Genomic DNA, 12,020 nt, shown 5'->3' with positions numbered 1-12,020 from the left:
AACGCGGAGATGGGTAGTCAGGAAGGAGGTGTATTTACAAAGGACACCGTAGCCACCGGGCGAAAAGACGGGTTGATGGCGCAAACCCAGCGGGAGCTCGGGCTTCGTCTACTTCCTCTTCATTCTGTTGGACATCGCCCAGCGTCTTTCCACTGGAGCACATACCCCGATAGGGAGAGATTGCCCCGTGTACGTTTCTCGGGAATCTGTCCGAAGTCTGTGACAATATTTGTCTTTATTTCCACACCTTGAAGGGGACTCTGTACCTCAGAAGAAGTAAAAACGCGGTGTTATTGCAGTCGGTTTTCTGCAGACTAGGTACACGCACATCTTTACACGTGTCTGCTTCTTCACCCGCGCTAAAGCAAAGTCTAACTGGTTCTTAACAAAAACGTAGAAATAAGAAAGTGATCGCACTTTGCAGTTTAGTTCTACGCTGACATGGTTGTACAGACACGAGCTGGACCAAGATAAATATGTTTAAGTGATTTAAGCGATGCACACACACCTAGAAATGATGTTGAATTGACTTGAAGAAGAGAGCGATGAAAGATTGCGTTATAAGCCTTGTATCTCCTCGGGTTCATACCACGATCGCAATATGTAGAATTTACGCTTTCATGATCGTATTTCTTAATAGAGAGCATATTTTTTACACGGTTTGTTATTTGTTATTTTCACGGGACGGGGCAATACCCGTTCCGCCATGGCCCACCACCAAGGGTGAATACGAAGAAGAGCTTCGTACGCGGCGCAGCCAGGCCGGGTTGTTCACCTATATGTTAATACATCCCTTCATCGCCACATGGTTCGTGTCATCTGCCACCCCGTTAGATTTGGTGGAGTGTGCGTTTTCGTAATCCCCATCCTGGCCCCGGCATCGCATCGCATCAGTGTGGAGGCAGCCGCGAAGGACATCGAAGCCGCGCCGGGCAGCCTCAGCCCATTCGAGACCTGAACAAGACGATGACCTCCGCCTCGCGTTCCGAATGAAGACCGGACGAAAGAGCCGAATGAATACCGGACGAAATGAGGCGTGCCGAGACAAGCCGAAAATATGTTCCCCAGCCCTTACGACCGACTTGGCTCGAAGAACTTTGGTGCTTCCCCGCTGTTGAAGCCATTGCTGTTGATGGGCCAGGCATCATCAACGCCATCATAGTCTTCAATGGCAGCAAGTGATTCGTCACTGCATTTTTCATCTCAACACTCATCCGCCTTCACTCGCCTATTTTCCTCGGCGTCGACCGGGACTGTCCTCATCGACCGAGGAAGTGATGTCACGGGATGGGACAATACCCGTTGCGCGATGGCTCACCACCAAGGGGGACGACGAAGAAGAGCTGTGTAGTCGGCGCAGCCAGGCCAGGATATTCACTATTATGTAAATACATAGCTTCATCGCTACATGGTTCGTGTTATCTGCCGCCATGTTACACCATTAATCGGTGGCACGCATTTTTCACCAATACCTTAACGTCTACCGAGATCCGTTAGGCCAAAGATGCGGCGCATAAAAATTTCAACACCAGCCCCTTTTAAATATAGTATTTATTTTTTGGCAGTTTAGTGCGACCTTCGCCTTTTGATATGTTTTGCTTGCTCGGTGACAGCGTACTTAATGGCCATGGCATCCGCTTAAGATGGCCTCTGTGTTTTCCAATTACAGCGTGCGTTTTTTAAAGTTCACCACGTGCGTGCAAAATGAAAATTAGCGTAGTCACATTTTCAAGTGCTGTCAAAATAAACTTCTCCAAAATAAATGTTGCCTACGAGAGTGCCCTTCATGCAGTTTTCTAAACCTTTGGGACAGACGGTTCTCCTTCAGTCGTGAGAACTTGTTTTTCTTCAGCTCCCAAGGAACGCACAGTAAGTGGCCGATATCATAAAAGAGTATTTGCATGCTTTCTGGAGTTGGTTAGAGGAATAAAATCGCTTGTGGAATTAGCGGCACTAAGCAATAAAATTTTATTACGTTTTCGGCTATTATATGGTAATGACAACTGTAAAACGTAATTTCGATGAAACGCGAGAAAGAACAATCTGCTTAAGCAGAAAACACCTTCGAAGCCTAGTAAAACATGTTTTTATATTGACGTCATGTTTTACCTAATATTTTTCTGAAAACGACACATTAGTCCAATGAAACTGCTGAGACACACATTGATGAAACGCAGTCGCCCTACAATCACTACGGATGCCATGCACCAAAAAATATTGTACACACAGTGATATAACCCTAAGTATGGCACACAAAAGAATTGTCGAGCGCTTGCAAAAACGGGTTCCTGAAGACGTGGCAGCCTTTTATTATAAAGTGATACCCAGCTTCAGCAGATAATATAAGCGATACAGTCGGGCGAATTATAATGGTAGAAATTTAAACGAACGCTCTGCCACAACCGGAGAACGCGGCATTACCATCACAGTATGATTTGATGTATTGGCAGTTTCTTTCAGATATAACGAACTGGCACAAGGGTGCAACTGAGGTAATGAGAACTACCTACTACGGCCCGGCTGTGCCGGTGGCCTCATTCTTCTGCTTTCGGTGAACACGAAGCTTTAAATAACCTGCGCAGGGTTACCCTTATTGAAGAAAACTGGTCGCTACGGGGAAAATAAAAGCCGAGGAAAAGAAAATATAAACGAAAAAGGGTGTCGGGGTGGTCTTGAGTTGCATGTAGCCGTTCCCTCCAACGTTGTCTGCAGGCGGATGAAGGGTGCACGCGAGGAAAGATGGGTAATGAGAGATAAAGAAGAAGATAGGGGAGGCAACGGTGAGCTTTCGATGCCTTGCGTAGGAACTATGGCTACACCTGGTAAGCACGTGACGTTCTCCCGCCCAACTCCTCTGCAGGCTGGGATATCATGGAAACGGATTTTTTGGGGCCGCCAAATTAGCTGGGCATAAATTTCACAATCCCCGTTTTTGCTCGGTTGAGCTCTCGTCGCAAGGTTGGCCAAAATAAAAGTGAAAGTACAAAGACAGGAAACAGCTTGAAACGCGTATACTGAAGACAAATAAGTGTAGCGAATGACAACCAGATCAGGAGCTTCGCACGATTGGGGATGTAGTGGTAAAAGTTTTCCGACGATTGATGCGTATATCAGAAGTTTGAAGAGGCAAGCTAACATTGCGCCTAAACGTTGATGGCCTGTTTTAGTGTCACTACCTCAGATATGTTGCCATCGATTATTAGCTTTTTAACGGTACAATAACTTCTTTGAGAGCAGGATTTTTATTCCTCGTGGAAGAGCAGCTACCTGCTCTTTGGTACTGCTGACGCTGTTGTAATACCACCCCACGCTATCAAGGCAATGTTCATTGCCGCGTGTATCTGCCCACAGCATGCGGGGCGCATTTTCGTGAGCATAACGTAACAAACATTGGATCGAACGGACCGATTCAGCGTGACGGTGTAATTTGTCATGAGTGGCTCGATATCTCCATATTTCCTGCTACGAAGAAGGAACAGATTCCAGCAAGACTCGGCTACCTTTATGTTAGTTAGAATTTATGCGTTTCCAAATTTATTCCGTAAAGCCTGTCTTCTTTGAACGGTTATTATTACAACTGCAAAATTACTTCACGAAGAACGTCCACATGCAAGCCGGGAAGGTTAGTTGCCCACGGAGTTCTCCGAGCTAATATTTTTCCCGGTAATATATTACTCACGAACGTTACCATACCGCACACTCTGCGGGTACATTAAAGAACCTCCATCCTTGGCTCAATTAAGAGCGAGGGGTGACGCGCTGCTCCCCATACAACAAACTATTCAGTGCATTTATAAAGAAACCTCTGTAATTTTCACACAACATTATTGAGCCGTTCGGTTGCGCAGCAGTGTAAACACCTGCTTTACATTTGAATATAAATATCCGTGACAACTGCACCTGATAAACATGTAATTGAACATTTGTTCTGACATGGTACTTGTGATATATGTCAATTTTAAAACCAGTTTCAAAACAGTTCGCGTGAATTATGGGAACACAAGACCTAGAAACTGATTCTTTGTACCGGGAGTGTTCTTTAATTATGCCAATCGAATAATTGCCATAGTTTGTTCTCTTACAAAAGAGAGGCCAACTAAAACCCCTATCGTGACAAGACAACCCAAAAATTATTATGTTTGAATTAGAACCAATACACCTCAACTCGTTCAGACTGTGCCCGATAGCGCCAAATGTTCTAAATTTTAGGAGGGTAACTTAAAGAAGGCTTTATTAAAACTATACCGCCTGTGGGACTATTTAAATATTTTAGAGAAGTGAAGAGCTGCAGTCAAGGGTTGCACTTTGAACGTAAAAAATTAATCCCATAGAATGAAAATGTCTTTAATATCTGGCTAACCCCGGTTGGCAATATACTCCTTCGGCCAATAGGGAAGCAAAATGAGGGCAATTCAGGATTGTATGATCGGTATGAGAATACACGGAATATATTTATGTTAACAGAATACGTAGCAATATTGTTGTTCTCTAACACTTCCGGCGAATGTAATTTACTTCACTGCAATAAAGTGTGGCGTAATTCTCTCATACCTAGTAAATTCTGTCGTTTTCTACTTTGCCTGGAAAGATCACGGTTGAAAATCTTATGCTTGCTATTTTATTACAGGGTTATCACCAGCTCTTGAAGATATGAGGCAAATAATGAAAGCAAACATTTTCTCATCGGTATTGTTTTTCTTTGGTATGTATTGGACACATCTGCGAAGAATATATTTGGTGCTTGAATATATTTACTTTTATAACAATTGTTACACCCGAGGATAGAGCGATACATCAAGAAAAGCGAAACTATAACTATCAAAGTAACCTCTCAAGATAGCTCCTGTGAATTATACAAAAAGATGTCCGGAATTGTTTTACCTCTCAGGGAGATACCTGGACTTCTCCAGTGCAGTTTTCGAGAGTTAGGGCTGCAATATTTGCACGTATGCTCGTGTTGCCACCCTTCGACAATGAAAATGAGACTAGACTGTGTGGTGTATTAGTGTGGCCCGATATCCCACTTCGTCTGAGCAAACTTCAAGGAAAACCCCAAAATAATTTCTTCGTAAAAACATTTTGCGTAATGTCTGCAATTTTGCTACAAAAACATGATTGTTGATGACACTGACACGACCAGCACAGGCACATTTTAGGTGATGCTCAGAAATGAATATGCGGTGGTTGTTTTTTGTCTCCTTTTCTCTGTTTTCCGTTTCTTCATTCTACGCAGTATTTCACAATCTTGGAGGGACAGGACTGAGCAATAACACAAGCCAGCACGCAAAGGGCAGGCGGGAAGCTTGAACACTGGGGCTTTCTCGCATTGCATCAGGGCATACATTTTTTCTAAGATTCGGGAAGCACCTGTGCAGAATTCCTCGCTTAATCAGCTTTTAATGGCACGAACTTTATAATAATAACGCCTTGTTAACGCGTTGTTGAAACCACCAACGCAGATGTGAATATTAGAAGCTAAGACGGAGAAAAAGACCCCCATTAGGTCGTTCCACATTTAAATCGCGTGCGTGACAATTAACAGTCTAAGGCACTTTTGAAAAATTCCGACAATACCTTCTATAGACAGATCTGCGCTAGCAATGTTGCTTTTAAAAGCCAACTAATACTTACCAAACCGAAAAACCGAAACAGTTGGATCACCTAATTCTTCTGCAGGAGAGTGGCAAGTAACTTGTGAAAAGGCCCAGTACCAATTACTCAAGACCTGGGCAACGAGAGAGCATATACACGTACCTTGCCTGAGTCTTCTGGAGGGGAGCGGAGTGCTTTTGGGTTTTGTTTAGTTCAAGAATGTTTTCGCGCGGCTTTTCATATGGGGAGTCTATATTTGATGCGAGGTTTTCTTTTTTCTCGTGAATGTATATCTAGGTAAGTGTGGTATTACTGAAGCTAGTTGCAAATTAGCACAAATGTGTGTATATTTTTTTTGTGTTGTTAGTTTGGGCGGTTTGTAGCGAGGTATATCATATACTAGCCGGACCCCATACCTATCTTACATTATAATTTCTATGCCTGCTCCGGATCCTAAATATAACTGTAGTGTTTGTGTTTCCGTTTCATCAGGGCTGTTTGCGAGTAATATGTAAACGCAACATGTCTTGGATATATTAGATGCAGAGAATCCTTGAACCAACGTACGCCCAACAACCCGACGGGTAGTAAAATCCCTCAAGAAGAAAAACATCACGACTGAACTTGTAACTCCCATACCCCTAACCCCCGCATCCAAAGTTAGGATAAGAAACCGCAAGATTAGGGAAGAAGCCAATGGGCTTCAGGTGCCTATTGTAGGCGCTCAAAACTGTAAATTAGGCATAATCCGGCACAAACTATTACCGTATAGGCATATGTAGGCTCCAGTTGTATTTTCTCAGGCAGCGTATTTCACTGAATTTTTTCGGCTTAAAATAAACCCGGGAGAGAAACCTCGTGACTTGGAAAACGTAATATTATTTCCTTCATAAAACACAATAAAGGGTTGCAATTTTAAATATTTCTTAAGATCTAGTGTGACGCACACTCTGAGCAAGGCTGCGGATAAAGTGGCAAACAAGCATCATATCAATGTTTTCGGGCATGAAGCTGTGCCTTCTATCTGTTATTATTTACTTGTACAAAAAAAAGGAATGCTCAACATCTACTAAAGTTAGCGGACCGGACTTGGACTGTGGCAAGTTCAATGGTTTGATTCCATCTGCAGTCGCTGTATGTTGCAACGAAAAACTCAGACAGTTCCTTAAGTGTACAAATTCGCGGATTTAGATACTAGACACACATAAGAATTTTATAGCTTTTTCAGCAATATGACTCCTGGGGGCGCTCGCAAACCTCCACCTGGGCGTAAAACGTCAGCTCAATATTTTGGGTGACTGTGGAGCGCAAACTATCAAATTTGTGCATGGTTAATGGAAAGAACGTGACGTGTGCACACAAATATGCCAAGCCACATTGAAGTGTACCGTCATGTGAAACCTTCTCGCCCGTCTCACGGCGACTCTCTCGTCTTCTGCAAATCTGTTAATAACCAGCTTAACACCGGTGAAGTGTTTTCCGTGGTATTTAACTGCATTCAGCCACACAAGAGGCACACCCTGTAACTGCTTCCTGAAAGCGCAAACGTTTGTAGGTGCTTTGAAGAACCCGACTTCTCTGCAGGTATTCCTTAGTTGACTGAACAGAGCAACATTTGTAGCTCTTCACAAACCTGATGAATCCGGTGGGAACGACAAGTCACGTGCGGTAATTCTCGATCACAAATCTTTAGAAGTGCTCTAGACTTATGCATACAAGATGCTGCATCTGCTAAGGGCAGCACTACCCGGTCGTCGTGGGCTCCGGAAGTATCAAGCTTCAAGTACTAGTTCACAGAGTGAGTGATGGTGTCGCCGGTAGTATTTTCTGGCGCTTTACGGAAGAGAAGGAAAGCTGTTGTTTCATCTTCTGATTCAAGCAACGGAGTTACTGAGTACTCGCCCGGTCACATCTTTCGTCTCCTCCCCACAAATCGATATACGAGATTCACAGAGTTCTCACCTGGTTTCTTTCAACGTCCCACGTAGAATGGTAGCAGGCACTCCTTGAGAAGAGCCGATTGTGATGGTACATTTTTTGCAGTACTTTTCCAAAACATTTTGAAAGCCTTGTTTTCGATCTTAGCCCAAGTGCTTTAATACACAGGTTTACGTTTGGCATAGGTCTAGGCTGAATTCACTTTTTCTTCCTTGAGTAACACTACGGGACAGCCACCATTGCCTGAATGTTGACGGAAGGTTGTTGAGGGCAATAGATTGATAAAGTGGTTTTTTTGTGCTACTGCGAATGGATTTTTTTGGCAGTTTCCCTGTATGAAGTAGAATAAAAATCACACTAACACATTGCGTAAGTCAAGTGAAACTTCCTTGGTGCACGTTTGGTTTTACTCACGTAGCTTGATTTTACTACAGCTTAAAAAATGGGGAAGTTGCCCAACCACGCAATCCCACGCAGGCGTTTGAAAAATAGTAATGCTTCTACAAGAATCTATCCCACATTGTGCCGCACATTTTAAATTCGGAAGCCAGTTCCCAAATTGTGTTGTGAAAATTACAAAACAATGAATACTTGTTCCCTTAAAATGTTCCCACAATGCAAAATATTTGCGAAGGTTCTGACGGTATTCAGAATACTTTACCCCAGCCACTCCAGAAGGCTTGATGTTGACTGTTGTCTTAGTTTTCACGTCAAGTGCAAAGAATCGTTAATAAGAAAAATTGAAAGTATTGTTAACCTTGAGAAGTATTGTCACCTTCTTTGCGTATGGTTTGAAGAATACTTTTCGTTCGTCTACAGATGAGCAGTGCGAGACAATCGTCTATCAACTTTCGGCATCGTTTTCTTCGGAATTTTTGTGCTGGCTTCAGATGAATTCCTGAGAAATCAGAAAAGCCAGCTTAACGGACGAGCTGGCTGTATTCGTGAGGTTTCTCAAAGTCTTGTCGGTACATGACTTCGCAACGCCTCGTGAGAGCACGCATAAAGCCTCGCTGACGTAAAACGCTCGCTTTACTTTTCGCGCCAGAGAGGAAATCAGATCTTTTAGGGGGTGCAGAATTTACGACCAATTCGTAATTCTTTTGCATTATTCGTTAAGGTTTTAAATAGGCCTTCGGTGGAGAAATAGTATAAAAGTTCTCAGGGTAATCTGCATTTTTTTTAGCAGAAAGCTGCTACAGGCTCGAACAAAAATGGTAGGTGCCTTGCTGACAAGTAGCCGTGATCTTCGGAGGGGCCGTTCTTTCCTTGAGAAGTAGGGATTCCATTGGTGGGCTACCTCACGCAAGCGCATGAGGGCTCCAGTTTCAGACGCTGGAAGCAGACGTGCCGAAGCACGCAGGGGGATCTTTTTATGCCGCTAGCATTCAATAAAAACGTTTAAGAATGCCTAACACAGCCCGAACTCCATTTAGTAGTTTTGAGGAAAGGCGCTAAATATTTTGTTAAGTCGAGAAACTAGGAAAACCGAGTTAGGCAATTCTTGGTCGCCCAATTTGCTACATTCGATAACATACTGCGGCGGCAACCAGAACAGGCATGCGGCATCGTAAATACGGAGAAAACGCATCGTAAATACGGAGAATAAATGCTGCTGAAAAGTTTTGTCCGCGCGCGTAATAAGAAAACACGAAAGTTGTTACCAGAGCAAGAATGGTCCCCGGTGGACTCCAGATGTATTTCCTTTCAATAAAGTCGATGATGTTTGCGTGTGCCTTTTTGTAAGCAGCGACCGCATGATTTTTCGTAAGTCTGCAGTGCGTATTCCGTAGCCTCGTGCGCTCCGGCAAACATTCGGTGTACATGAAGGGCGTTCATGACTTCACCGGGTATCAGCACGGGAGCTCCAAAATTCTTCAATATCCTCCCCAGCATCTTCAGAAGCCACTACCGTTTTCTTTCCTTCTTGGGCTATATACCCGATACGGTGGTTACACGGTTTAGGAGTGCGCTTGCTAGATGTACCTCAGGTTAACAACTTGCACTTCACCAAAACAAATATTTTGCGACCGGATCACTAAAGGGCGTATAATTCCCCCCTCCACACCATTTCCTCCCTCCACTCGGTTGAGGGCAATCCTCCTCAAAGCTTATGTATAAGGAAATCGATTTGAAGGGCCTCCTTCACTCGTGACTGTATTGGATCAAAAACTAATAATACCAGGGTAAGCCTTGCTTTAGCGCTGCGTGGAAAATATTTCGCAGGGAGTTGGAACCCCCCTCTCCCTCCCCTTGGTTACGTCCCTGCTGGTCACCTTTGAATAAATTGCTGCATAGCCGGGCCGAGCCTCAAATTCCGGATAACGGAGCGCAGTTTCGTAAAAGCGGGACAACGGGATTCTGTGATGTTATCTTTGGCGAACCATAAATAAATTATTAGGCATTCTCTACAAAATAGACCAAAAGGTAGTACTTTTCTGGCTGATTTTTCATAAAGGCTAATTGATTAAACTGGGACTGATCATAATATTGGTTTCGTCATTTCAATTTACTCAAAGCATTGGGCTCTATGGGCGTTTGAGGGGGTACTGAAATATTTTTGTTCCCTCGGGATATTCAATAAATCGGGTTTCGTGAAATCGAGTTTTGACTGAACCGCTTTTCCAAGTGCTGTTTTGTGGTTTTCTTGTAAAGAAGCAAGCCGTAACCATTTCAGAAAGCCTGGGCGCCCAGTTCTTTTCATGATTAGCTCACACCACCGTTCTGTGGTCAATACGGTGCTTTTATTTGTACTCTTTCATGGGCACTGGTAGGGGAACTACACGGAGTCTTCATTCTCAACTTGCATGATTTGCAGACTAAATTCGACAAGACCATTCCTCAAAACAGGTGTTGTAGTATAGATGTGACCATAAGAAAAATGCTTAGGGTAATGTTAAACCTAATAATTCGCTCGTCATATCGCGTGAACAATAAATGGGGATATTTGGGAAACTTTGGCGAAGATATGTTCCGCTGCGTTAAACATCCAGCGACATAAAGGAAATAGAGATGAGGTTGAGATAGCGCTTAAGCATAGCCGGCTTCTAGACTGCTGAGCGTGACGCATCAAAGAATAGTTCCTCACAAGCCCCACGGTGCGCCAGACCACGACCGACGCGTTCGCAATGCGCGTGGTGTCTCGGCGGGTCTTTTCGATCCCGCCGTCAAATGTACGCGCTGTATTATGATCGAACACGCAGGCAGTTCAGGGCGACAAAAGAGGAAGAAGTGACAATGACTGCGACAAATGCCGGTACTGGTGGACAACAAAAGGAAACACGTGCATCTAAAGCCACTCCTAAAGGGGGAAAACGGGGCCAGTGGACTGTTAGAATGGTAAATCTGCATGTCACAGCGTAAGAGAGATGTACAAGAAATGCCGTAGACTGCACTTCTGCAGTCGGAGCAGAGCGTGAGCGTCGGGTGAAGGCTCAAATTACAAAGGAGGGGGACAAGATACTTACCCATTTTCTTGGGGCCACCAAATAGATCTCGGATTTTTTCCTCGAGATATACCACTAATTTAGTCACATTTGCAAGCGAGAGAAGAAAAGAAACACACTTATGGACGCTGAAAGCTGATATGCGCCTGGATTTCAAAAAAGGGGTCTAAATAAACAAGCAATGATGGGGGAACATGTTTCTGTTAGCGTAGTTAATGCCTATCATGTAAATAGTTTGGGTAGTACTAAAACAAAGCAGTATTTTTCCTAATGTTCCGGTGTAGGACTAGTGTGAATGCGCCGAGAATTAGTTCACCACGTTATTGATATAATACAACTTGTTCTTTAAACATCAAAATATTAGACATTGGAACATTTTATGGTCAGTAGTGGAAACCCGTTTAACGAAACTCAGGGTATTTATGAGAGGTATATCATATTTACAAAGGCGAAACCTTTCTGCGTATTCTTTGTGATCGGTTGTTTAGAGGTGAGAAAAAAATGATTTAAATCCAAGCTCTGAATGTCTTCGGAAAACGACGATGTAAACGGCAGCCACAATATTTGGCCATTCGGTGTGATTTCAATGCGCACACGTGGCTCTAGCAGCATGTGCCGGACTCAGCCTACAGCACTCTCTGGAGAAACGTTACTCTTATTTTTATCGAGCTTTGTATTCCGTCTGTTCGTCTGCAGTTTTCACTTTGCGAGGTATTGCCGTCGCAGTCTGCCATCAACTGAGGACGTCGCTAGAGGCGTTCCCCTTTAGCCGTCACGTGGAGTTCTCTGGTTCCCGTGGATGGCACCCCGTACGGCGTCGAGTGCTATACCGGCGGAAGCTGCCGCTGTATACCGGCCGTGCTTCGGAAGAAGGAAGACGTTACATCCACGCAACGCATCTCCCTTGATTGCTTCCTCCCGAACACGTAAAGGCATGCACTTCTGCTTCGCCGAGTTGCACCAAGGCATCGTTTACTCGACCTCGGCATACACAACACTATACGGGAGCACCTAGGCACCCACCACATTTCCCAATTCACGCGC

At 44.1% G+C, this 12,020-nt stretch overlaps 1 protein-coding gene across 1 annotated transcript in view; it reads left to right on the top strand.

Moving 5' to 3' along the window:
- The first annotated feature begins 1,788 nt into the window (after positions 1-1,788).
- The window catches only part of LOC144148869 (phospholipase A1-like), a 187,584-nt gene continuing 177,352 nt past the window's right edge, over positions 1,789-12,020 (top strand). The window contains exons 1-2 of the mRNA XM_077680390.1: positions 1,789-1,869; positions 4,628-4,702. Of these exons, the coding sequence (XP_077536516.1) occupies positions 4,651-4,702 (52 nt within the window). The 5' untranslated portion in view covers positions 1,789-1,869; positions 4,628-4,650. The remainder of the gene's footprint in view (positions 1,870-4,627; positions 4,703-12,020) is intronic.

Source organism: Haemaphysalis longicornis, unplaced genomic scaffold (genome assembly GCF_048455015.1).
Source record: "Haemaphysalis longicornis isolate Haplotype H1 unplaced genomic scaffold, Haemaphysalis longicornis Haplotype H1 scaffold_8, whole genome shotgun sequence".
Classification (NCBI taxonomy): Eukaryota; Metazoa; Arthropoda; class Arachnida; order Ixodida; family Ixodidae; genus Haemaphysalis; species Haemaphysalis longicornis.
Note: the sequence above shows the minus strand (reverse complement) of the source record. Positions and strands in the feature narration are given on the sequence as shown.